The sequence below is a fragment of the Didymosphaeria variabile genome (genome assembly GCF_027946475.1).
Source record: "Didymosphaeria variabile strain IMI 356815 chromosome Unknown scaffold_1, whole genome shotgun sequence".
In the NCBI taxonomy this organism is placed as follows: Eukaryota; Fungi; Ascomycota; class Dothideomycetes; order Pleosporales; family Didymosphaeriaceae; genus Didymosphaeria; species Didymosphaeria variabile.
Window position 1 is genome coordinate 361522 of NW_026611620.1, and position 26206 is coordinate 387727.

The 26206-nt window shown below is 51.9% G+C and overlaps 10 protein-coding genes across 10 annotated transcripts; 5 read left to right on the plus strand and 5 right to left on the minus strand.

Moving 5' to 3' along the window:
- Window positions 1–342: 342 nt before the first annotated feature.
- N0V89_000098 (uncharacterized protein) lies at window positions 343–1712 on the plus strand (the record flags this gene model as incomplete). The annotated part of the gene is made up of 2 exons (XM_056208923.1): window positions 343–1096; window positions 1552–1712. The coding sequence occupies 2 exons, from the start codon at window positions 343–345 to the stop codon at window positions 1710–1712; spliced, it is 915 nt and encodes a 304-aa protein (XP_056075745.1).
- Window positions 1713–2037: 325 nt separating this feature from the next.
- Window positions 2038–3332, plus strand: N0V89_000099 (uncharacterized protein; the record flags this gene model as incomplete). The annotated part of the gene is made up of 5 exons (XM_056208924.1): window positions 2038–2044; window positions 2095–2245; window positions 2299–2353; window positions 2405–2487; window positions 2537–3332. 5 exons carry the CDS (start codon window positions 2038–2040, stop codon window positions 3330–3332), a joined length of 1092 nt encoding a protein of 363 aa, XP_056075746.1.
- Window positions 3333–3372: 40 nt separating this feature from the next.
- Window positions 3373–4924, minus strand: N0V89_000100 (uncharacterized protein; the record flags this gene model as incomplete). The annotated part of the gene is made up of 3 exons (XM_056208925.1): window positions 3373–4107; window positions 4156–4738; window positions 4794–4924. 3 exons carry the CDS (start codon window positions 4922–4924, stop codon window positions 3373–3375), a joined length of 1449 nt encoding a protein of 482 aa, XP_056075747.1.
- Window positions 4925–5656: 732 nt separating this feature from the next.
- N0V89_000101 (uncharacterized protein) lies at window positions 5657–6676 on the minus strand (the record flags this gene model as incomplete). The annotated part of the gene is made up of 1 exon (XM_056208926.1): window positions 5657–6676. One exon carries the CDS (start codon window positions 6674–6676, stop codon window positions 5657–5659), a length of 1020 nt encoding a protein of 339 aa, XP_056075748.1.
- A 1029-nt stretch (window positions 6677–7705) lies between these two features.
- On the plus strand, window positions 7706–8225 carry N0V89_000102 (uncharacterized protein; the record flags this gene model as incomplete). Its single annotated transcript, XM_056208927.1, has 2 exons — window positions 7706–7865; window positions 7915–8225. The coding sequence occupies 2 exons, from the start codon at window positions 7706–7708 to the stop codon at window positions 8223–8225; spliced, it is 471 nt and encodes a 156-aa protein (XP_056075749.1).
- A 3172-nt stretch (window positions 8226–11397) lies between these two features.
- On the minus strand, window positions 11398–12780 carry ILV5 (Bifunctional acetohydroxyacid reductoisomerase; the record flags this gene model as incomplete). The annotated part of the gene is made up of 4 exons (XM_056208928.1): window positions 11398–12093; window positions 12142–12420; window positions 12491–12522; window positions 12576–12780. 4 exons carry the CDS (start codon window positions 12778–12780, stop codon window positions 11398–11400), a joined length of 1212 nt encoding a protein of 403 aa, XP_056075750.1.
- A 763-nt stretch (window positions 12781–13543) lies between these two features.
- UBC12 (NEDD8-conjugating protein ubc12) lies at window positions 13544–14219 on the minus strand (the record flags this gene model as incomplete). The annotated part of the gene is made up of 4 exons (XM_056208929.1): window positions 13544–13696; window positions 13751–14037; window positions 14091–14175; window positions 14211–14219. The coding sequence occupies 4 exons, from the start codon at window positions 14217–14219 to the stop codon at window positions 13544–13546; spliced, it is 534 nt and encodes a 177-aa protein (XP_056075751.1).
- Window positions 14220–14910: 691 nt separating this feature from the next.
- On the plus strand, window positions 14911–15735 carry RIB7 (2,5-diamino-6-(ribosylamino)-4(3H)-pyrimidinone 5'-phosphate reductase; the record flags this gene model as incomplete). Its single annotated transcript, XM_056208930.1, has 1 exon — window positions 14911–15735. The coding sequence occupies one exon, from the start codon at window positions 14911–14913 to the stop codon at window positions 15733–15735; it is 825 nt and encodes a 274-aa protein (XP_056075752.1).
- A 305-nt stretch (window positions 15736–16040) lies between these two features.
- Window positions 16041–17060, minus strand: N0V89_000106 (uncharacterized protein; the record flags this gene model as incomplete). Its single annotated transcript, XM_056208931.1, has 1 exon — window positions 16041–17060. The coding sequence occupies one exon, from the start codon at window positions 17058–17060 to the stop codon at window positions 16041–16043; it is 1020 nt and encodes a 339-aa protein (XP_056075753.1).
- Window positions 17061–18606: 1546 nt separating this feature from the next.
- CHS3_1 (Chitin synthase, class 3) lies at window positions 18607–21557 on the plus strand (the record flags this gene model as incomplete). The annotated part of the gene is made up of 5 exons (XM_056208932.1): window positions 18607–18657; window positions 18714–19212; window positions 19264–19931; window positions 19990–21366; window positions 21420–21557. The coding sequence occupies 5 exons, from the start codon at window positions 18607–18609 to the stop codon at window positions 21555–21557; spliced, it is 2733 nt and encodes a 910-aa protein (XP_056075754.1).
- Between the last annotated feature and the right edge of the window lie 4649 nt (window positions 21558–26206).

The following is a 26206-nucleotide window of genomic DNA, read 5'->3' on the forward strand; positions in this document are numbered from 1 at the left end:
CCGGCCCATCTATCCCTGAATGCGACTTTTCGTTTGTTGAGAGCTGAGCTGCCTATTCGAAAGAGATGCTCTCCGATAGACAACCCTTTACTAAACGAGCCAATGACAACTGCGGTTGACGTCAGTCAGGTCCCTCATTTACCTCACCCCTCACCAGCTGCACAACCACCATCGCCCATTACAATGTCTCTGGATGCGCTACCTATTGAGCTCATCGGCTGCATTTGCGCATCGTGCGATCTTTCCAGCATCAAAGCGTTACGGCTTACTTGCCGTGGCATTTGCAATGTTGCGAACGATCACCTTTTCGAAGATGTCATCGGGTACTTGAACAGACAAAGCATGACTTCTCTTAGGTCAATATCTAGTAGACCGCAATTCGCCAAGTCTGTCCAATGCCTGTGGCTTCAGGCTGACGTGCCGACAGAAATCGACTTTGACGAGTGGAACGAGGAGCGGGTACGATTTGCAAACGCAGAGCGGGATTGTAATCATTACGAATCGGAAGGAGTCGTGAAGTTTTCGAAGCTACTGGTTAAGTGGAAACGTGAGCAGGACGCGGAAAAGAAACACCAATACGGTGAAAAGCTTGAAGATCTTCAGCGGCAAATGAAAGAGGATTTCGACGAACAATCGAAAATAAAGCTATCCGATGACGATATTCAGGCGCACTGGAAAAACTACCAGAGACTGGTGGAGGATGTGGATATCATGCTCGAGGACAGTACCATAAAAGACAGTGTCATTTCTCTATTTGAGAATTGCCCGAAGCTCGGCGGAATTGAATTTACGATGGGTCACCATATCCGTTTATCGACGATCAAGCTAAACAAAGAGTTCCAGGAAGGCTTGATCATGCCCTTCGAGGAAGACCACCCCTATCAGAAAACCTTCGAGACTTTTAAGGCGCTCGTTCAAACAGCTCATCATGCGGGCTTCGCTCCGAAACTTTTGCGACTCGGCGGCTTGTCCCACCGGATACTTCTAGACGCCGACGTAGCACAGCACCTCGTCGACTTCTTCAAGAATCTAGAGCTGCTGCAGTGGGACTTTGCTTGTCCGTACATTCTCACAGGCACCAACATACCCGACTCAGGTAAGATTGAACTCATTGCGCATGATTTGAATGCTGGCTATCTTGCCATGCTCATCAAACATGCGACAAACCTCCAAACTATGTCGTTGACACTGCCAATCCACGAGCATAACCAAGCAGCTCCTAGGTTTGACCCACTAATAAAGGATTATTCCTGGCCCCAATTGTCAAACTTCTCCATATCCTCTGTGCAGACGTCCCCGGAACATCTGGCTGATTTCCTGCTCCGGCACTCAGAAACATTGAAGTGCGTGAAGCTAGATACGATCCAGTGGCTAGCTGGAGAATGGCCGGAGTGCTTCGGAATGTTCGTTGGAAAGTTGCTAAGACTTCAAGCATCCTAAGTAGGGGGAAATTTCACCCATGATGGATACCAATTCTATTGGTTTGCAAATGATCCAGCTAGCCCGCCAACGGTGTATGGGAGGAGAATCTCGCACTATATCTTGACCCAGGCACCAAGTTCCCTGAGCGACCGGATGTACAAGAGAATGTTTTCTACGGTTCAGAGATAAGATATGGCGATGAGCCTGACGTAAACGCCCGCGAAGAATCTGTTCAACATGACAACAATGATGGGCTTGACGTTGAGATATACGAGTCTAACAGGAATTAAATCGTCAACGTGCGTACTCCTAGCTAATCCGAGAGCGCATGGACATGTTTTGGATCATTCCACGGACGTGTGGGCCTGCTGATTTGCGTCGTGGGGCCGCGGACGGCAGAATGGCTATTGGACAGCATCAATAACCGCACATCGTCCACACCAGGAATCATCATATCATATATTGGGCACCACGCATGCGGGGCACAAATTAATCTACGAGATGCAGATAAGCGCCCTGGTACCGTTGCAATATTCTTAACGTCGATTGTTCTCCATATTCTACGCTTTCACACAATCCGCCGCCCTAGGAAGCCAACACTAGATCATGGCCGCGATGACAGGTAAATACGTGCTGACGCTTGCGCTGCTTGCAAGTCACGCCATGGCACAGAGTGGTGTCGACCTGGACAAGCCAATGTTGGTAGGAGGTGGAAAGAGAGGGACGGGCGCCATGCTACGATTCGGATGTTCACAGGTCAGCATGTCGATGATCACCGAGAGCAGAAGCTAACTTTCCAGGTTGTCATCGAGCGACTTGACCCGTACGTCCATTGGTAGTATATGGCAGTGTGAAGGTTCTTGCCAACATGACCAGGCTTGTGAACCCGGGCTTGTTCCCTTCAACTCACATGCATCAAGTCGTGGGCGGCGTATGTTCGTCTGGTCCATGATCGTCAAGCGACGGCTTAACAAGTCTACAGAACGCATTCGCGGCGTCTATGCCTTCCGCTGATATCTCCAAGCTTGCTACATGCAATACATGTCACTTTCTGGAAGACTTCAGGTACGTGTAACAGCTGTGTTCCCGACATGATTCGCTAAAACATGAGTAGCAACTACTGGACCGCGAACATATATTTCAAAGCCCGCAATGGAACTTACAAGCGCGTACCACAAATCGCGAACCAGTTCAACGAAGGCGACAACGCAGGCATCACATTATACTACACTTCGCCGGACGCAAACGCAACGACTGCTTTCAGACCCGGCTTTCGCATGCTTACCGGTGATGCTATGAGACGCACATCAGAAGGATTCGGAAAGAACATGCAGCAATGCTACCGCTGCTACACAGAGTCGAACTGGGGTGGCAGTCCATACCCACCATGTATGGACCCGAAGTACGACACAGACCATTTTCCCACACAACCATGCGCGGGTGGCATTCGATCGAACATCATCTTCCCTCAATGCTGGGACGGGAAAAACCTAGACTCGCCGGATCATCGCGCGCACGTCGCACACCCTGTCAATGGACCAGCCGCATTTCCAGTGGTGAATGTTACGTGTCCCGCCAGCCACCCTGTGCACGTCCCGCAGTTGATGTATGAGGTCATGTGGGATACTTCCGCTTTCAACAATAAGGAGGACTGGCCAGCAGATGGCACTCAGCCACTCGTGCTCTCTACTGGGGACGAAACTGGATACGGTCAGCACGGAGATTATGTATTTGGCTGGAAGGACGACTCGCTACAGCGCGCTATGGATAGCGGATGTTATCTCCGCAATTGCTCGTTGCTGACAGAGCAGCCACCTAAGATCAAGAACTTGTGCAATGTTCCGGTAACTGTGGACGAAAATATAGATGGGTGGATGGAAGAGCTACCTGGAGGTGGGATGGGTAACTAACGCTGATATTTCGATCGAATTATACGGGATACCAATGGTGTCAAAGCCTGGCGCGTGGCATCTTTATTAGTCCTCGTGCTTTCTCATTCTCCTCCCTCCACCATTTCTTCCGTCTCTCATGCCCTTTCATGAATGTCTCCAGCCACGAATGATCGAAAATGGGCAGCCTTCGCCCCGGCTCTCCTTCCTTCAGCACACCAACAAGCTTCCTCACTGTCTCGAAGTATTCTTCGAAATCGGGGGAGATCAATGTGAACAGAGGCCCGTCGCCTCGTTGTGCGACGCGCTCTCTCTCCCACCGCTGTTGCTCCTCCAGAGGTGGCAACCTGGCACGACCTGATAGAATGCGCGCTGCCAGCACGGCATGCCACTCAAATACTTTGAACGTCAAGCCTGCACCTACGGCTCCGACAAACAGCAACGTAGGATCTTGTTGATATACCACGTGCTGATACAATCCAGGTACGCGATTGTTTCTAACCTCCACTTTCGGCAGGAAAGGGAGCGACCACGAGTAGCCTGTACCAAATATGATGTGATCGACATCCGGAACGAATGTACCGTCCACGAAATGCACATTACTTTCACCATTCGCAGTGGAAACGTGAGAAATCGAAGGTTTAGCTGTAATAGCAGGGTGCCTGAACGCCTCATTGCCAAAGTAGCCGTTCGCTTTGTGGCCTTTGATGACCGCGTACACTGGGTGTTGCGCGACATGTACGAGGTCGTATGCGATGTCGGCCGCGGAGACGGATGCACCGACAACGACAACTTTCTATTTCCTGTTAGCCTCGGCGTGATAGAGGCAGTGGGATAGACTCACCTTTCCTCGGTACGCGTCCCGTCCGCGGTACATCTTGCTGTGTTTGACGCTGCCTGGTCTTGCTCTCTCCAGGTCTGCTAACCCTTCGATCTTGGGGATGTACGGAACGTTGTAATGACCGCTGGCCACAATGACGGCGTCAAAGCGCTCCTCCCACCACTCGTCGTCTTCGTTGCCGCTGTTTCTACGGAGGACTAGTCTCCATTCACTACCGACCTTCTCGGCAAGTTCGACGGCGGTATTGTATGACACCAGATTCTCATACCCATTACGGTTTACTAGTCCCGCGATGTACTTTCGCACTGTCGAGTGGTGTCTAAACGGCGTGTCCTCACCATGTCGCGAAATGGACAGCCTGCTGCGCTCCACAGGAATGGGTTCCTGCGTAAAAGACATCGGCACGGAATCGACATTTGTTTCCAAGTACGGATACACCGACGATTCCTCAAAGCGAGGCTGTGATGACTTAGGTGTTCTTGCGGGAAGTGATTGTGGAATCTCCAATGGTGTGTCTGCTTTGCGCGAAGCAAGCCAATCGAATGTTGACGGGTCCAGGTCCGGATGCGGGTGTCGGTCTTCAATCCTGAGGAATATTAGGTGGGAGGTAAGGACAGGAGGCTGTGCGGACGTATACTGACCAGCATCCGCCTGGAGCTTCTTTGCGCTCGAAGACACTGATCACATCAAATGCCTTCTCTTTTGCGAGCGCATCGATGGTGATGGCACCGCCGGGACCCAGGCCAATGACGGCAACGCGTTTGATTGGCATTGTGAACGCGATGTCACGTGTACGTGATGGTGTTAGGCTCAGGCGTAAGAACTGACTCTGTTTCTCGCCAATAAAGTCCTCACGCCTGAACAGCAAAGCAAAAGTTTGGAGGGAAGAGCGTACTGGGCCTTGAAAGAACCGTCCTTCAGATGCAAATAACGTTGATTACCATAGGTAGGCAAGCTGTTGGCATCCTCCACGACCCGCCAACCTGCGGATCTAACCTTAGTGGAGAGATACTCGCATCTTACGTGCGAAAGGCGGAGACTTGCGATTCTCCAGCGCGGGATGTCACTCAAATATACGCGAAAATAACACGACATGCGGGCACCACATCGCACAATCACGCTAGCCCCTGCTTATCACCGGTTGGCGAACATTAGCGTCTCCACAACGCCATACAAATGCTACAAAGTCTTAACGATGCGGCAGAAACGTGATCGGCATGATGAGTTCGAGCTCCCACGTGCCGACCCAAGGGCATGGCTCCGGGACACGAACATGCCCTGGCTATGATGTGCTCGGAACGAAATGAGAGATCAGAACGGATGTCGAGGACAACTTCACGACCAATTTTGTTACCTGCCCGCTGGCTGAGAACTCCCAGAGTGTGTTGCAACAACCAGCCCACTCGGGGAAAGGTAGCAGACGTTGGAGGACGCACGAATCTGGTCCTGGCTATCATCTTTCATTGTGCTCTGATAGATCCATCCACAAATGCATATTTATGACTCATGAATCTTCTTCCTCCAATCTCGCAGCCGGCGGTTTGATCTGTGGCTGAGGCTCCGCCAAATGAATCTTGCCTTGCTCGTCATACACAATCTCTCTGATCTTTGCACTTCTCAGGTGGTTCTCGCCACCGCTCAGAGAGCTATCGTGGTAGAACAAGTACCACTTGCCCTTGAATTCCGCGATGCTGTGATGCGTCGTCCAGCCAACTACTGGCTCCAATATCCGGCCCCCGTACGTGAAAGGACCGAGCGGGGTATCACCAATGGCGTAGGCAAGATAATGTGTGTCGCCGGTGGAGTAGCTGAAGTAGTATTTGCCATTGTACTTGTGCAGCCATGCCGCCTCAAAGAAGCGGCGAGCATGGTCCTCCGCATGGATGGGCTCGGACGTAGAGGGATCCAGGATGACCACGTCGGAGACTGGAGAGGCGAGCGATAACATGTCGTCGCTCAGCTTGGCCACCTTGGCGTGCAACGCATTACCAGTCGAAGGTTCATTTGCCCCGAGTTGCGATTTGTCGAATGACCCTTTGGCGTAACATTGTAGCTGCCCGCCCCAAAGACCTCCAAAGTACAGATATGCCTCTCCGTCATCATCGACGAAGACTGCCGGGTCAACACTAAATGTGCCTTTGATGTGTTCTGGCTCTGCTTTGAAAGGCCCTTCCGGCTTGTCTCCCACCGCAACACCAATCCTGAAGACATCATCTTTATCTCTTGCAGGAAAGTAAAGGTAGTATTTGCCGTTTTTTGCAGCCGCATCAGGGGCCCACAGTTGTCTTGAGACCCATGGGACATCCTCTGCTTTGAGCGCAACGCCATGGTCTGTGACAGGTCCACCCACCTCACTCATGCTGAAGACATGGTAGTCGTTCATATCATATTGGTCGCCATTGTCGTTGTTTTTGATGTCTGTTTCGCGGTCGTGCGACGGGTAGACGTAGAGCTTGCCGTTGAAGACGTGTGCGGATGGGTCCGCTGTGTAGAGATGCGTTACAAAAGGTTGTTTGTCCGCCATGGCTGTGGTTTACATTAACTTAAAGACTGCGTTGGATGGTTAGAAACCGAGGTCAATGTTAACGTGTAGTCGCTCGCGGTGCTTTTATGGCGCTGGCGCGAGCCACTGGAGGCTCAACTACCCTTCCAATTTAGCCATATTAACCAGCGGAAGTTCCACCCCGAGCACTAGGAGATCTGGTACCGCCGAGCGACTCCAGCATCGCCGCACAGTTACACTTGTTTCGCGGTGGAAACGCGCCTAGGGCATAGTGTTTACCCGTTGATCCGCTGGGTAGCTTAAAGAGCCTCGGGTTGCCGGAGGCGTTGGGGGCGCACTTTTTGGCTTTGGAAGGTTTTATTGTTACCTACCGCACAACTCACGCTCTACAGGAGAACTTCAGCGCCGTCAAGGAAATGTTCTCGTCTTCGTTGAGATGGCCAGCCCAAATATAAGCATTGACGTCATACGTCACGTGTTGGGTCGTTCACCTGGGCAGGCCCAGCAGTGGACCAAGAGGTTTTCTGGGCCGACGCTTACACAAATGTTTCGCTCGTTATTCATATATATCGTCTCAATTTTGAGTCAAGTAGCAGGTAATCTCTACACGAAGGAAAGCAAACCGCCTACGATGTGGTGATTTCAGGGTTTAGTTGTTCTTGTCTCGTGTTTGAGTGTCTTCTGGCATCTGCATTGGTCTTTGACGAGCGAAGCCAACCCTGATCAAGCTGTGGATGAATCAGAGAACAAACTAAACTAATGAGAAAACACTAGAATGAGACATGATGTGAGCCTTATGTCTCACCCTACCAACTGAGCCGCCTCGGATTTCGACTATAGGTATAAGATGGCAATGTCTATTCCTTCGTTGGTACCATGTCCGCGAACAGCACAAGAGACAACCAAGTGACCGAACATCTCCGAAATTCCTTCTGCAATTACGCCATACTCTGACTTCCACAATCCATTTTGGCGCTAACGAATTCATCGTCGACACGAGCGGACATGGCCTTACCAAATCAGAGTGTGCGAATCACTGCCATCTTCTATATGGCCAATGGAGTCCCGCAGATAGGATACACTACAGATCCGGCTTTTGTGAAGATCATCACAGACAACCCAGTCTTATTTTCAGGATGGCGCGAAGCCACTGCGGACTCTCGTATGGACGATATCCCACGCCACTATCTCAACTTCACCACTGAAGGCCGTATGCTTCCTTACTCAATTCACAGTATCCCCATTCTGACCTTGCACAGTTCGACAAGCTAAAGAAGCGATCATGGAAGCTCACGAGGCAGAGGAAGCTGCATGGGCAAAGCTTCTTGATGCGGAGAAAGAGCAGGAAGTGGTTGGTCGGACTGTGGAGGTAGCGGGAAACATGAAGGAATTGGCTAACAATAACCTAGAGAGAGTTAAGATGCAAGAGGTGTCGGCGGCGTCGCTGTTGCTCGAAGCTAGAGGAACGGAGGAAGATGTCTGGAAGAGAATGGTCTTGGCCAGGGTTGCTTTCGTGGCAGCAAGGGACAGGAAGGTGGAGGTCTTGGGCAAATATACTCCAAAGGACTAAACTAAGAAGAGAACTATATGTGCCTCATACTGGCCATGTCATTGTTCGGTAACTTTCCTGATATCGATAGGAATATACACAGGACTGGAGAGGCGATAGTGATGTGGCATTTGATGGTGTTATTTTGTGGGATTCTAGATAACTAATTCAAAGAATGACAAGAGGAAAAGACAACTTAGCATTGAACCCCGTCTTATTTGATCCCTCTCTAGCCCACTGTTTCCCGTCCAATAATCTAAACTCCGTCTCTCTCCTCAAAGGCAGTAATCCGGGTTCTCGCTACCAACGCCACCACATCCGTTGCTGCAAAAGTCGCGGTACCTGATCTCCCCACCACTCAGGCAATCGAAGAGACTGGTCTGAATATGTCTGTCGTCGGTCGGCTGGCCCGCCGCCTTGAGCACCTGTACGATGTGGTCGTGGTAGTTGCCTGTCAACTGTCAAGCTCATGCCAGAGGCAATATGAAAAACCACGAAAATGTGTACCTTTGTTCAAGAGCGACGTTCCGCAGTACACACCGCCTCTGTTGCAGCTATCGGCCAGAACAGTGACCGGGGCTGCGACCAGAGTTAGGACGGCGATGAAGTTAGTTCTCATGATGGTAGTTGCTGAGTGGTGAGGCTTGGTTCCCGGCGAAGTTGATCTAGGTCGAGAGAGAACTGATTTCGAATTGAGTTGAGAAGCCATAAGGCACGAATCCCTTCCGCCCTTTATACAGCCCCGTACGTAAGCAATCCCCAGATCTGACCAGGCTTGAGCTGAGATCTGATCTGCAATGCTCGAAGCACAGAGGGGGCAAGCGTCGGGATGTGGATGCAGGAAGGCTCACCTGGACCTCTCATTCCAGATCACAACCAACAGAAATTGAGCCAGAGGTACCATGTGATCACAGCTTTATGCTTTATTGGAGCAGTCGATGCAGGATCGGGTGCACAAGGCTGACATTCATCTGCCTTGCACAAATCATACCTGCGACGGCTATAATCGCAAGAGTAAGACACGAACCCAAAACAAGGCCAACGAAAAGAGCAGCACGTCCTAGCCCGAGGTGGAGATTGGAAAGAGGGGTATGCATTTATTGCTGACGGTTACACCCAGCATACAAAATGGGATCTGATGAATGAGCAGGTCAAGCCTAGAGAATCTATGCTAGCAGGCGAAGGTGCACGGTCGAAAAGCAGATATATCGATGTAAAGGAAGCTCAAATCCCTTCAAGGAGTGCTCACGAATATGGAGAAATTAATCCTATCAAGCATTATTTCTTCAGCACAAGGCTACGTGCAGTTGTCAACAACAGCACGATAATTACGTAGGTACGCACAGCAAAGCCTGTCATTGTTCTAGACATGTGGACTTTCCTTTCAGCTCCAATCCTCATGGTCACGTCAGACCACCCAGTGGAACATCCATTGTTTCAAACAGCGTTTAGAGTAATGGTTTTTATCGCAACAGCCAAGTCATGTGTCCTACGTGCCGGATGGAGTAATATTCCAGTTACACTAAGTACGCACGTACGTAAACACTCATGCGCCCTTGCCTGTCGACCAGATTCCATTCCTTCAAGACCACATAGTCTCACTGAGCATAGTAGCTCGAGGCCAGAGTGTTATGTCATTGCTCTATCATCAAGTGGATCATGACTAGCGAAAATGAAGACAAAATCCACCACAGCTGAGTGCGGCCATATTCCGCACTAATTCATAAGGCAAGCTTACTCACATCAAGACCCTACCATACCGACCACCAACCATCTGTAATCCACACGATGTTGACCCTAATAAACCCGTACTCAATACCATCCACTTGTCTCCGCACTCACACAATCTCCATCCCGCACAATGGCACGACCCGCACAATCACCACCACAACCCCCACCCCCAACCACCACTTGCATCCAGCGCCCCGGAAAACAAGCAGTCACATACCACATCCCACACTCTCCCCCTGTATCATCTTCTTCGCCTCTAAAAACAACAATCCACCTCCCTCCAACTTCCACCTGGACATCCGGCCTCCACTACCACGCCACACACACAGAATACATCCGCCTCCTCCGCGGCTGCATCACCGTCCGTCTAGACAGCGCCGTCTACACGCTATCCGCCGCGGCAGGCGGGAGTCTAGATTCCCAAGGCCATCCAGCCAGAAACGTCAAGAAAGAAGGCCTAGGGTGCGTACTCGAGATCCCCCCGTACGCGCGGCACGATTGGTGTCGCGCAGATACGTGGGCTGCTGCGCACGGGGATACGCAACGCTCCACTTCACCCTCGCGTACGCCGAAGTCGAGCCGACCAGGGGACTGGGGTGACGATGTCATAGTGGAGGAATGGACGAGCCCGGCGGATTTGCAGAAGGTGCTGTTCTTCTGGAATTTGAATGGTGTTATTACGGACACGGACGCGAGAGAGGTGCCAAGATGGATGCCTGAGAGATGGTGGGTTGCATTGCGATTATTTGTGATTTTCTGGGCGTTGGATAATTGGCCTGTGGTTTTGGATATGGAGGGGAGGCTTGAACCGGTCTATGCGGTAGTGGGCGAGCGGGTGGGGAAGAAGGTGGAGAGGGGGTGGAGGGTTTGGTGGTATCGGTAGTGTTGGTTTTTGCGAATGCGGTGGGAACGGTGTTAAGTGTGGAGGCTGTGAGTGAGGAGAGGACGCCGAGGGAGTTGTGGGTGGCGTGGATGAGAGAGAAGGGTCGAAGTGGGGAATGAAAGGATGACAGCCTGAGATAACTCAGTTCATATTGCTCGCTTCATCTGCTCGAGCAAAGCGGTAGCGTGACAGATCAAGTTACAGATGATGCTATTCGTCTCCTAGTATGAGTAGACAGACATTCTGTGCCTGTAAGTTTCCCGAATCACGTAGACAACACAGCAGATAGCCTGACACAACTCAGGTCATGTTGCACGATTACTTTAACAGTTCAATGGTCAAGCGCGAGTGTACATCAATGTAACATAATATGGGACAAGATGAGATCACAAAAATGTGTGATATGTGAACAAGGTATCATTGCTTTTGGAGTGATCGACTTTTCTCGACTCTTTTCCAAGACCTAGCAGAAACCCGAGGCGCCAAAGTTCATTCACAGACGCCAAGTGCAGACAGATAGTAGGAACCTATGTATACACGTCCACTGGGACACCCCTCCCATCACTCTGGCCGAAACGCTTACTTGGCGTTCTCGGGGCGGAGCGAGCGGACGGCCTTACCGGCGCGCCAGATCTCAAGGTCGTCAATCTCCTGGAGCTCCTTGTTGTACTTCTCGCGGTAGTCGGGCTGCGAGTTGTACTCGAGCGACCTCTTGGTCTCAGAGCCGTCAGCAACGGAGGTGTAGAGGTCGTTGAAGACGGGCTTCAGGGCATCCTTGAAGCGCTTGCTCCAGTCGATGGCACCGCGGCGGGCGGTAGTTGAGCACGCAGCATACATATAATCCATACCATTAGATCCAATCAAAGGGTAGAGGCTTTGTGTAGCCTCCTCGACGGTCTCGTTGAAGGCCTCAGAGGGAGAGTGGCCGCGCTCACGGAGGACCTCGTACTGAGCGAGGAACATTCCGTGGATACCGCCCATCAGGCAGCCACGCTCGCCGTAGAGGTCGGAGTAGACCTCCTTCTCGAAGGTGGTCTCGTAGAGGTAGCCGGAGCCGACGGCGACACCAAGGGCGATGGCCTTCTCCTGGGCCTTCCCGGTGACATCCTGGAAAACGGCGATGGAGGAGTTGATGCCGCGGCCCTCACGGAAGAGGGTGCGGACGGTGCGGCCGGAGCCCTTGGGGGCGACGAGGATGACATCCATGTCGGTGGGGACATCGACCTTGGTGAGGTCCTTGAAGACGGGCGAGAAGCCGTGGGAGAAGTAGAGGGTCTGCAACTATTAGTACAACTCGCTAGACTGAGAAATGACAATGCTCACCTTCTCCTTGGAGAGGAGGGGCTTGATGGCGGGCCAAGTCTCAGACTGGGCAGCATCGGAGAGCAGGTTCATGACGATGGTACCCTTGCCAATGGCCTCATCAATGTCGAAGAGGTTCTTGCCGGGGACCCAGCCATCCTGCTCGGCCTCCTTCCACGAGGCACCGTTCTTCCGTACACCAACGATGACGTTGAGGCCGTTGTCACGGAGGTTAAGACCCTGGCCGTGACCCTGCGAGCCGTAGCCGATGAGGGCAAGGGTATCATTCTTGAAGTATTCCTGACTCAACTGTTAGCTCAGAGTTCTATTGAGAAGGTTTTTGATGCCATTGAGGCATGTGCTGACTTACAAGAAGCTTCTCCTTCGGCCAGTCGGCACGCTCTGTGGGCTGCGTCAGCAATCAATTGACTCAACAAAAGAGCGCAAAAACTCACCGTAGACGGTCTCCTTAGTACCGGCGAAGTCAATCGTCTTGATACCACGCGCCTGCTGGAACGAGGTGCTGACAGCAGCCTTGGGGGCAGCTGCCACGCCAGCGCGAGCAGCGTTGAGCGCAGAAACGAAGGTGCGTTTCTGCACGGGGGCGGCCAATTGGCGCGCAATCTGGCGGGAAGCACGAGCAACAGGTCTTGAAGCCATTGTGAATGTGTGAGGGGGTATCTTGAGAGGATTTGTTGGGGAGGGTGTTGGTTGGTTTTTAAAGCTGGCGCTCCAGCTGTGTCTGGGGTTGCCGGATTTTCGAGCTCGGACGGCCGAACATCGGAAGTGGGCCTATCAGCCAGTCACAGATGACGCCTCGGGGAGGAGTGCGCGTCTCCGATCTAACAAGAAAAGTGGATCAGCAACACGCATGACTGAACGGTGTTCCAGACAGCGAGAAACGGAGCTCATAGAGTCGGCATACACTACACTTCTGTTACACAGTCGTTCAGGTGCAATATATGCATGTCAGACGGTGCTAGCAAGTCTTTGGCCCACTGCGTGGTCTGCTGGCCTTCGGTCACCGTACCTCACGTTGCGATCAGCACTGTACGTCTACCAAGCAAGAGTCACAATACTTGCAGGTGTAGTAAGTACATTTTCAAAGAATCTACAAGTTTGCATTGATTCCTCTATACAGGTAAGAACCATCGCTATGCTGCCAAACTCCCTATGGATGGACAAAACATGGAATATCAACGATCCTATATACCAACGCCTCGCTCCTGGATGCGCCGTGAGTTAATGCTCGCTCACATGAAAATCGTCTCTGTCGTGCAAATTCTCCATCATGCATCTTTAGGACTCGTGCTCGAAGCCGTCATCAAAGTACGTTTGAGAGTCTCTGCCGAGCCCTCCGCGCCTGACGGTGTTGCGCACGTTGTATAAACAGTTTCCCGCTGGGTTGGGACATGAAGCACCCTTATTTCATGACTCGGTCGAAGGACTCGCCCTTGACGTTACCACCACCCATAGCGGCGCGCACATTGCGCTTGAAACCTTCCCGATTGTGCTTGAGGTCTTCGGCAGCCTCCTTGTTTAGTGGGTCGGATGCGTTGGGTTCGAGGAAGAGGAACTGTAATCGATTAGTCACCATGGTATTATGCCATATGTATTGTTCTCTACACACCTGCAAACCAACGAAGATAGCGTTCAAGTTGAGAACAGGCTTCCAGTCCTCTCGCAGAATGTTCAAGCACACATTGCCCTCTAGATCGATGTTCGGATGGTAAATCTTCTGCTTGCAGCGCACCTTCGGGGCGTCGTAGGGAAACGTCGGCTTGATCTCGAACGCGAACTCGAAGTGGCCGCCCTTGTACATGCCCTCGTCAGGGTTGATCGCGAGCGAGAAGTTCTTGTAGTTGTCGAGCTCGCGCTTGAGCTCCATGGTGTCGCTGAGGGAAAGATGCTCGAGATCTACCATCTTGTTAATATGCATAGCCAGTATGGATACGTTAGGGCCGGTGTACCTTTTATAACTCGTAGGTCAGCGGCAGAGAACTTCTTCTTGCCCGACGCTGCTGCCGCCGCCTCAGCGTCCTTCTGCTGCTTCTTCTGTATAACAGTCAGTATCCTCACAGCCTACGAACATCGTTCATGGTGTGCTGCCGTATGCCACATACCATAGACCATATTTTCATCATCTTGGCGGTATTGTATGGGGGGATTCGCTCCGCGTGGTTCAGGTGATATGTCGCGTGTGAAGCGGGGAGAACTTGAGTCAAGTTCGGAGGCGAAGTCGAGAGCGAAGCTGGTTTCAAATATAAGCAGAGTCCCAAAGATTTTTCCGTGGAGCGCGAAGAAGAGCGCGCAAAGGCAACTGGTATGTACGTCTCGAGAGTAAGCAGTGAAAGATAGGCTACAAGTGAAGGTAGCCCGCAGGCAACGGGGAACGTGGGGCGAATCCCCGGGGCACGGTTTCTCCGTTGCCGCTGCGCGATTCTTGGCTCCTCCAAGGGCGGTGATTCGCTAGGTTGCGGGTGGTCTCCAACCCCCACCATCAATCTTCACGGTTAGGACAATTGCGTGTGAAGTCATTCTTCACAACCTGAATATGAAACTCTGAAAGTGTTCTGCAACTCTCGTCGTTCTGGTAGGTTTTGTCCTAACAGCTCATACCAAATCATACCAGAGAAGACCAGATTTCACATTCGAGACATCATCGTTGGAAGACCAACTATTCCAGGAAAGGCGGACCTGAGTCTACTCAGCAACGACAGAATAATCGCTCAGCTGTATCAACATTACATCTCCTTAGAGCCTCTAAAGATCAAACATAATCAACTAGAGATGTCTGCGCCTACGCGAGACGCCCTCAGCTTCCCCTCCTCATCCGCTACACAGATCGATCCCTACCTACCTGAGCCTCGGGATTCAAGTCGAATCCTGTATCCACATGTTACCCTCACATACGCCACTTCCCTCGATGCCAATCTTTCTCTCTCGCCTGGCGTTCAAACCGCACTTTCAGGAGCCCAGTCAAAGGCAATGACACATTACTTACGGTCGAAGCACTCCGCCATCTTGATAGGCGCCGGGACTGCCGTTGCGGACGATCCTTCGTTGAACTGCCGGATCGAAGGTGTAGGTGGGTATGGCGGGGTGGGACTGCAGGGGCAGCCGAGACCTGTGGTGTTGGATGCGAAGGGGCGTTGGAAGGTTGGCGAGCACAGTAAGGTAATCAAGTTGGCGAAGGAGGGAAGAGGGCTGGGCCCTTGGGTCATTGGCGCGCAGGATGCCCCGGTTGAAGACGGGAAGTACAAGGCTTTGAAAGATGCTGGCGGGCTGTACACGACGCTGCCTACCGATTCAAGCGGTCACTTCGACTGGAGTGACATCCTGAAAGCCCTCGGTGCGCAAGGGATCACCAGCGTAATGATCGAGGGTGGTGGCTCCGTGATCAATGAGCTACTGAATCCGAGGTATATCGGCCTTGTGGACTCGGTCATTATAACGATTGCGCCGGTGTGGTTGGGTAAGGGTGGTGTGCAGGTATGCCCGGATGCGAGGAGAAACGAGGGCGGGGTGAAGATGACGGTAGGAAAGCTGAATGGTGCGCGGTGGGTACCGTTGGGCGATGATGTGGTGCTTTGCGGGCGACCAGGTTGGCAGTGACGGCGTGATACCATGAAAGCTAGACATAAAGTTTCAGGAGGAATTGGTTGCTTGTACGGTACCGTCAGCAATGTGAATAAAGGTAGAATGATAGCTGTCAAGATGTGCCCAAAGGATTCAATTGGATGCTTCCACGGGTTGTCCAGACTTGCACGGCAGTCGCGAAGGAAACAGGAGAGCTCGGTTGATAGCCACTGCCAGCCATGGTGGTCAGAGCTACTGGTCGCAGGTCAGTAATCTGGCATAGGAGAGTCATTGCACTGAGTGTCGTGAACAGTTGGTAGCTGCTGGTAATTGAACGAAAATCAAGATGATTTTCGTGCCGCTGCATCTAATGACCTTGAGTTCCACGGCAGTTGATTTGATACAGTGCCGTTGAGAAGCTCTTTGACGGTGTCCTCCAGTCCGTCGACGAGCTGCTCTGCCACCTGCTCGTCCCAACCTCGATTCCTCCTTTTGCTCGCTAGGACCTCACCTGTGCCAAGTGGATCTTCTAACCATGGTGCGAAGCCATACTTTTCTTCACCCTGGATAGTCTCTTCCCGCTCAGCTCCCGACATGACAGGATCGATCCCCTGGACTTGAATACTATTCGATGGCCATCGGATCGCAGGCGCGTGTAGATCCAAGAAGCGCCGCGCCTTGAAAGCGTGGGTGATGATACGGACTTGTTTGGGATATCGACCTGTTATCCGTCGAAATAGCAGTACACTGAAGAGCAGGTTCTGAAAAGAGTCGGTAGCATGTTCCTCTAGGAGGATGCGTCCTTTTGAGAAGAGCTGATGTACTCGTCCGCCTCCCAGGTTGCCCTGCGCTAGCTCTTGAGCCAGTGCTGCATGATAGTAGGAGCGAGCTTCGCTCAGTGGAGTCAACGAGCGTTTGGTAGGACCGCCGCTCATCACCAAGAGCGTGCTTTGTGGAAAGTCTGGTGACCATTCGCTCAGTAATACATTAATACCGGCCAGAGCATGCGCCACAAACGTCTCTTGCTCGCCTGGTTTACCTGTGTCCGGGTTTGGTTTCTGGAAGGGAGCGAGATGCCAATTTTTCTCATCGTAAGGGCTGAACAGAGGGAAGTCCGCAGACGAGGCATTCGGGTGGAAGATAGCATGGCAGCAGACAATGATGAGGTTGTCAAAACCTGTGTAGTCTCGTGGTGGAATTACATGATCAGGATGCTCGAAGCCGTCATTCGTTTGGTAAGCGGGGTAGGGGCCCGTTCGTACTGCATCTAGGGCCGTTGAGCCTTCTGTGTTCGTGGTAGTGTGTGTATTGTGAAAGTTCGATTTAGGAAGGATTCTGGAAGGTGTGGCTGGTGCCGCCATAGGTGTGTATTAAGAATGTACCGTTGGAATGAACGGAGGCAGGCCCACCTGGTGGCTGGGTAAATCGGGGCTCGGCAATGTAGAAGGATCAAAACTGCGATTCGCCGCTTTTTTTGTGCACGTCAGCGGGGACGCTGGTTCGGAAGGTGATGGTGTGAGAAGGCGGACAGGGAATTCTGATGTAGATACCTGACGCAATTAGGTAGACGACGGGAGCACCAGGGTTGCCGACGGGTTCTAAAGGCTTGGAGGTACCCATGATCTACTTGAAAAGAGCAGCCGCGACACAGTGTGCAAATGCGACACAGAAATTAGAAATTGCACAACAAACACATTCTGCGATCAGACACGACTCATAGAGCGGTGATTGAGTCAAAAGTCGGCCCACGAGCGACAACCGGGCGAAATGTACATCTCCGCTCTTTCCCAAAGCGGAACGCGGCGAAGTTTGGATGATGACCCGTTGCCGTGTGGGTGAGATGCTTGTTCTAGGGGCTTTTACAAAGGCTTTTACGGGTTCCAACTGAGCGCACTGGATCATTCGCCATGTACTGCAATAGTCGCGCATCGTCGTCGTGCAGCGAGGAAGATGCCAGACAACTTCGGATCTCTGAGACACTGGAGACGCATCTTGGGATCGACACCAGGGGCCTCTCGCCCGAACTGCGACCTCATGGCCGACTGTTATTTGCAGTGGAGGCCGAAAGGAGCGCTTAAGGGTGCGGCACGGGATGCCCCAGGTTTGCGGCTCAGCGACACTGTCACAGCGGTCCAACGGCGGGTGCTGCTTGAAAGGGGCGCCGCTGAACCATGGAAGAGTTTGACAAGTGACGTCGGCTTTTCCGTAGGCGACAACGCAAGCAGGTTCGCGATGCCTGCAACATCAACGTGTAGATGGTAGCGCACAATGCTTCGCGGCTGGCCGATGAATTTTCCGGCTACCTTTGAGGCTGAGCACACCGTAAGCAACTCAATGCCACGGGCGCTCTTTCTGCAGCTGATTAAGATCTAATGCATCCTCTAATTTTAGCCATCTCCCTGCAAGAGTCTCCACAGCAGCTACGCCACAGTTCCCAGAGCGCCGCACCACACCGCGTTTGCCATGCTGCCCACGAGTGCGTCAAAGGGAGCACTGTGCGAAGGAGACCATCAAAGAAAGTCATCTGTTCATCTCCATTCACCTGCGCGCGTGATGGAGGAGCGGCGATGAAACAGGGAGGCAGCCAACCAGGCTCGCGTTTCACGTAGCATTCCCGCCCGTCTGTTCGGCGTTAGCCTGGCGCCATTGGAGTGCAGCCAGCGCGCAGCCCCCGAGCATCTGCCCTGAGCCCTGCCGACCAAGCCCATTCATTGCTAGGCCCCTTTGGTTAGTCGCAGGCCCACCTCCACTCTCAGCTCGTTTCTCCTCGCCAGTTCTTTATCAACACAACCCTTCCACGAGAGCGTCTTTTCATCTCTCGCTTCCCATTTTGCACCGCCAAACTCCTCCCTCCCGACCCAGCACACTCTTTTCTTCCCCGTCGCCTGGCCCTGACCACTGCACGTCATGGCCTACCAAGGACCCGGGGGCAACGGCTACGGCGACCCTCACGCACCTGTACGACCCCTATCGCTCTCCTGCTTGCGGCCGTGGCACTGGGCTAACATGCACAGCACCCATATGAGGCTCGCCACGAGGAGGAGGAAGTCGGCAGGTCGCTCCTGCACTCGAATCCCACGGGCACCAACCAGGGCCCCTTCGACGACCACCACGGCGTCTACGGCCACGACCAGCGCCCGCAGAGCACGTACAGCCTGACCGAGACGTACGCCTCGGATGCTCCCCAGACACAGTACCCGTCGCAGTCGCACGCCGGCTCCGATGTCTACTCGGCGACGGGTGGCTACGATCCGTCCACCGAGTATGGCGCACCCCACAGAGCCACCTCGCCCTATGCGAGGAGCGACACCAGCTCAACCGAGGCCTGGAAACAGCGCCAGCAGCCTGGCGCTGGTGCTGGCCTCAAGCGCGGAATGACGCGTAAGGTCAAGTTGGTGCAAGGATCCGTCCTCTCCGCCGACTACCCTGTGCCGTCTGCCATTCAGAACGCCATCCAGGCAAAGTACCGCAATGATCTCGAGAGCGGCAGCGAGGAGTTCACTCACATGCGATGTATGTTTTGACATGTTTGACAGCACCGGCTGCGACGCTGACACCTGCCAGACACCGCCGCAACGTGCGACCCCAACGACTTCACCCTGAAGAACGGCTACAATCTGCGGCCAGCCATGTACAACCGACACACCGAGTTGCTCATTGCCATCACCTATTACAACGAAGACAAGGTGCTCACCGCCCGTACTATGCACGGTGTCATGCAGAACATCCGCGACATTGTCAACCTGAAGAAGTCCGAGTTCTGGAACAAGGGCGGCCCAGCCTGGCAAAAAATTGTCGTCTGCTTGGTTTTCGATGGTATCGACCCCTGTGACAAGGGAACCCTCGATCTGCTCGCGACCGTCGGTATCTACCAGGACGGTGTCATGAAAAGGGATATTGACGGCAAGGAGACCACTGCGCACATTTTCGAGTACACCACCCAATTGTCGGTGACGCCCAACCAGCAGCTCATCCGCCCGCACGATGACAGCGCCAGCACCCTCCCACCTGTGCAGATGATGTTCTGTCTCAAGCAAAAGAACAGCAAGAAGATCAACTCTCACCGTTGGCTCTTCACTGCTTTCGGCCGCATTCTCAACCCCGAGGTGTGCATCCTGCTCGATGCTGGAACCAAGCCCGGCCCCAAGTCGCTGCTTGCCCTCTGGGAGGCTTTTTACAACGACAAAGATCTCGGTGGTGCTTGCGGTGAGATTCACGCTATGTTGGGAAAGGTACGTCCAGTCTACCCAAGATTTCGATCATCCTTCAAGGGAAAACTAACTTTACAAGGGCTGGAAAAACCTGCTCAACCCGCTCATTGCGGCCCAGAACTTTGAGTACAAGATCAGTAACATTCTCGACAAGCCGCTAGAATCGTCTTTCGGTTATGTCTCTGTGTTGCCTGGTGCGTTCTCTGCGTACCGTTACCGCGCCATTATGGGACGACCTCTCGAGCAGTACTTCCACGGTGACCACACGCTCGCCAAGATCCTCGGAAAGAAGGGTATTGAGGGCATGAACATTTTTAAGAAGAACATGTTCTTGGCCGAAGATCGTATTCTTTGTTTCGAGCTGGTCGCCAAGGCGGGCTCCAAGTGGCATCTGACCTACGTCAAGGCCTCCAAGGGTGAGACCGATGTGCCTGAAGGCGCTGCCGAATTGATTGGACAACGTCGTCGTTGGCTTAACGGTTCTTTCGCCGCCGGTATCTACTCGCTGATGCACTTCGGCCGTATGTACAAGTCTGGGCACAACATCATCCGTATGTTCTTCTTGCACATTCAGATGTTGTACAACGTCTTCCAAACGATTCTGACCTGGTTCTCCCTGGCTTCCTTCTGGCTCACCACCTCCATTATCATGTCTTTGGTCGGTACTCCCGAGCTTACCGCTACCCCCCCGAAGCACGGCTGGCCTTTCGGTGATACGGTTACTCCTTCCTTCAACACAGTCGTCCAATACGTCTACCTAGCATTCTTGGGTCTGCAATTCGTTCTTGCCCTGGGTAACCGTCCCAAGGGTTCCAGGTGGTCGTACATGACGTCTTTCGTGGTGTTCGGTTTGATCCAGTTCTACATTGTCGTCCTCTCCATCTACCTCGTTGTCATCGCTTTCACGAACCCCAAGTCCCGCGGTATCGAGCTTGACTCCGCCAAGTCCTTCTTTGACTCGTTCACAGACAAGGCTGGTGTCGGTATCATCATTCTTGCTCTCGCCTCGACTTTCGGTCTCTACTACGTGGCTTCGTTCCTGTACATGGACCCGTGGCACATGTTCACCTCGTTCCCCCAGTACCTTCTCATCATGTCTTCTTACGTCAACATCCTCAACGTGTACGCGTTCTCCAACTGGCACGATGTTTCTTGGGGTACCAAGGGTTCCGATAAGGCAGATGCTCTGCCCTCAGCCAAGACTGAAAAGGCTGCGGATGGTAAACATACAGTCATCGAAGAGCCGGATCTGCCTCAAGCCGATATTGACAGCCAGTTCGAGGCCACCGTCAAGCGTGCTCTTGCTCCCTACGTCCCTCCGGTTGAATCCAACGAGAAGACCCTTGAGGATTCTTACAAGTCTTTCCGTACACATTTGACCACCGCCTGGATTGGTATGAACGCTCTTCTTGCCGTTGCCGTGCAGCAGGACAACATGAAGAACTTTGGTTTCACTGTAAGTCTAATCATATCCTACCAATTTTGACGTCTCGACTAACAATCTCCTAGTCGTCTGCCAACGATCGTACTGCCACTTTCTTCAACTTCCTCCTGATCTCGACCGCCATCCTCGCCCTTGTCCGTTTCCTCGGTTGTCTCTGGTTCTTGGGTCGCAGCGGTATCTTCTTCTGCGTCCGCAGGAGATAGACATATCAAGCCCCCAAGCTTACGAACCGACATCCGTTTTGCGCAACGGAACGGCCTTGTTATACCACCATGTGTGTTTTCTGATTCCCCTAATGTTTTTGTTCACACTTGCGGTGCTGGCGTTTCGGCACATCGATCGGACTCCAGCCGGCTGGGTTGCTGTGCAGTCTTATCCTACGTCCTTTGGCAAAGCAAAAAATATCACGTCTGATCGCTTGGCACCCGTCTTTGTATTATCCTTGGCTTTGCTTTCTCGGATACCTTTGCGCTGTAGTTGGGTGCCATAGGAGGACTGCGACTGCGCGGGAAGAGAGCTTTATGATTGTGATACACGTGTGACTGTGTAATTTCTGTATTTGGATCTGGATCAATGGAGTGGACTTTTAGAATGAGCAATTTGAGAACTCTTTTATTTTCAATGGTCGCGTACTTGGACTGTGCAATGATTGTGAGGACGCCATTCTCGCTATGGGCGTGGCAGGTCTATCGCGCGTTGGTGGTGCTTATCATCATCAAGTTATTCCACGCTCTATCAGCCTTTAAACGACAAGCTCCTCACAGCGCACATACGCACAATAGTCATCTCGTCTTAACAAGCCGCGCGCACATGAGTGTATTTGGACTCCCTTTTCAAGCTGCTGCGCGCACATTGCTTCCTCGCGTATATGCTCGGCAGCAAGCTTCCTTTTAGTCACTCCCCCACAACTCAGCACATGGTATGCCATACATTGTTGTTTTAGTCGCCCAGGAGAAGTGTCTGTAGAGTTTGGAGAAGGGAGAGGGGCGGGTTTTATAGACGCAGGCCATCTGGTCTGAGTGTTGTGGCTGGTGATGACGATGCTCATCATTGCCTAAGTACTGTTCAGAGTAATCTCGTTTTGAACAAGCCAAGCGCACGTAGGTCGGTTTGAACTTTCTTTTTAGACCCACCACGCGCACATGGCCGTCCACTAGGTCTTATTTTGGTTACCGCCTGCAGCCCGGCACATACGAGAATTGGATGTAGGTTTTAGTCGCCTAGAAGGAGATGTGTGAAGGTAGGAATTAAGGGAGAGTCAGAGGTATTTTATACATGTCGGCCATCTGAGCTCTAGCGATGTCTGGTGATGATGCTCATCATTATTATTCAGAGTAATTTAGTCTTCACAAGCCGCGCGCACATAGGTCGGTTTGAGCTTTCTTTGTAGCCTACCACGCGAACATGATACTGATTAGGTTCACTCGTAAACCTCCCACGCGCACATGTTTGCCACCAAGTCTGGTTTTAGTCGCCTAAAGAGGTGTCTGTGTAGAGGATAGAGAAGGGAGAGGGGCCGGGTTTATACATGCATGCTATCTAGTCTTAGCGCACTGTTTGGTGATGATGATCATCGCCGTAGTTATATGGCTTGCACGTCTTCTATTGCTTGCTGTGTGCTTGCAAGCGGGATGATTCCTGATATGATAAGATAAGGACGCCGTGTCATCGTCTCGATGACACTTTGGGCCAAGACACACATAGGCATTGTAGGGGACGGGTTCCAAGGATGCCGCGCGCCCGGCCTCATGGGAAGGCGCAACTAGGAGTTATAGAGAGGCTGAGGATTGGATCCATGAGTTCTTGTAAGACATGTTTTTAGAGAACCGGTGCGGACACGCATAAAGGATATTGTCTCATGTTTTAAGACAGCCCGCGCCGACACGCATGGAAAATTTGAAACTTGAGTTTTAAGAAGCTACGCGCACATCGCAAAGAATTCTTTGACTTTTTGGCGGCGAGACCAGGACCACATACAGTAGTCTTGTTTGTAACTTTAGTGCTCTTTACGAAAGTGAGGTAGTGGTGTGAAGGTACAGGAGGAAGTGTAAGAGGTCTTTTATAGATAGTGACTTCCAGCGAAGCCGTGGATCCATAAATTCTTGAAGTCTCGGTTTTAAACGGACCGGTGCGGACACATGTACCTTGGGAAACTGTGTTTTGAGAAGCCCGACGCACATCGCAAAGAATTCTTTGGCTTTGTAGCAGAAAGCCTTGGACAGCACATGCAGCTTTCGTGCCGTGTTTTTAGTCCTCCTCAAGAAGAATCAGGTCATAATGTAAAGAGTACGTAGAGATCTGGCAGGGCGAGAGGACTTTTATAGAAACCGTGATTCCCAGAGAAGCCGTGGATCCATATGTTTTGGAAGAAGTGTTTTGAGACACCACCGCGGGCACGCATTCGTTTTAAGTACCAAGATTTTAAGAAGCCACGCGCACATCGCAAAGAACTCTTCGACTTTTTAGAGAGCGTACACGGCGCAGCACATAGAGTGAGACCAGAGGTTCTTAGTCCTCCTTACGAAAGTGAGGTAGTGGTGTAAAGAGTAAAAACAAGGGAAATCAGACAGTCTTTTATAGAAAAAGACCGTCCGGACTCCTTGGCCCAGTAATCATCATCGCAGCAAGACAAGCACGCCATTTGCCATCTCAATCAGACATGTGGGCAAGCTACACATAGCCCATGATTTCGTCATGAACCTGCTTTGAGACAGCCAGCGCGCACGCACATGTAATATGGGCCTTTTGGTTTAGAGAAGGCCCGCGCACATTTGTTCAAGTCTTCGTTCTTTTTTAGAGAGTGCCCACGGTGCAACACATAGAGTCGAAAATTTTTGCTTTTAGTCCTCGAAAAGAATATTGAGATCGCCGTGTGAGGGGTGGAGATAAGAGAGACTGGGCGACCTTTTATAGGAACAGGCGATCTGAACTCGTTGCACTAGCTGCCAAGGTGGTGATAACGACGCAGTGACGATTATAGTGGGGATCCTTCCCGTCACGGCAGCGGTAACATCATTATGTAGGGTGAGATATCTTTCTCTTCGTACATGCTTTCGTCCATAGGCAGCTTCGCACCACGACAAGCACGCCATCATATCCAGCAATATTGAATTTGAACAGGCCTTCCATATAGCCATGGCAGATGCCGGGTTTTAGACAAGGCACGCTCACTTGTGAATCCTCGCAAAGAAATGGAGGAGACGAATCGCGGGCACATCGGCTTTCGGGTGATGAAATTTAGACACCAGGACAGCGCGGCACATGGCGCTCTTGACGCGTAGCTTTTAATCCTCCACGGCAAGGTAGTAATGTGAGAACAGTTCTGCTTGGGCGGAGACAAGGCTTTTATATCTTCACTCGATGACAGTACGCCATCGCACTTCATGCGTCGCATTTGAACAAGCAGTTCATTTACCAATTACAGATGATGAGTTACAGGTGGGGAGCGCTGTCATTTGGAGGTGCGTGGTACTTTTAGAAAAGTCGCGCTTGGTGGTCATTTTGTGGTTGGGACAAACAGCATGCACGTTAATGCAATACTCGATTATCAGTTTTAGAGAAGCCACGCATATATGAGATATCTTCGATGTCTTAGACAGCTCGCACAACAGAGCACATGAGATCGACGAAGTAGTCTTTTAGTCCCCAAATGTAGGAGAAAGATGTGTGGGGCGTGGAGATGGGGGAGGGTAACACGCCTTTTATAGACATGAACCATCGGAACTCACCACACTGGACAATGATTATGATGAAGTGGCGGTAGTGTCGTCGTTCTTCCCGCAACCGCACCGGAAACCTCAGCAAGCAAAATTGCAAATTCTTACTCTTCGCACATACTTTCCATCACAAGCAGCTTCGTAGACAAGCACCCTATGGTGTCCAGTAACGCTCAATTTCCAAAAACGACTCTCATGATTGAGATGCAGGTCAGATTTGAGAGAAGTTGCGCTTCCATAACATGTTGCAGTCTGGCTTTGGGCAAACAGTGGTGCTCATATTGGCAGCATTAAGGCGCTTTTAAACACGCCGCGCGGACATGGATGGTGGGAGAGCTGCTTTTGTTCACTGCCTGCGGCGGAGCACATGTGAAGGCAGCGTTACTGTTTTAGTCGCTCACAGGATAGGGATGTCTGGGTAAAGGATAGAAACAAGGGAGAGTGTGCTGCCTTTTATAGACACAAGGCATCTGAATCTGTCACACTGACTGCTAATGATGATTATCATTATGGTTCAAATTCTCATCGTTGCCCTGCCCTCTTAGACATGTCTAGGCTTCGAGCGAAACGCATAGCAAGCAAGTCATCTTGCTCCTGAAATTGACTTTTTGATAGACCGCACACATGAGTTCCTTCAATGCCAAGTTACGAACAGGAACCATGCTCACGCGTAATTGTGCTCAAGAGGAGTTTCCAGAAACCACGCGCATAATGTAGTCAGTCTTTCGTTTCTTTTAGAGGCGGCCAACCGCGGCAGCACATACTCCGGTCCTTCCATGTTTTAGTTCCCTGAGAGAGGGTCGTGAATGTGTGAGGAAGCGGAAGAGGAGAGTGTGAGGCCTTTTATGCACACGATCCATCTGATCTAGCCCACTGGCGGCTGGTATTACCGTTGGCTGGATCACACGGACTTTCCTGGTTGCTACCGCATTAGACGCGTTTTCATCTTGCGATACCATATCCGGTTTCTTCTATAAAGCGCTTCACGACAATTTGCTTCACACCAAGCCAAGACGACCAGGCCATGACTCTTCAGCGGTGTTTCTTTGGACAAGCCGCACACATGGTCCAAGAGGTGGAAATGTTCTGAACGAAGCGCGCTCATGGGAGTTTTTGAATGTTTTATAGACAGACAG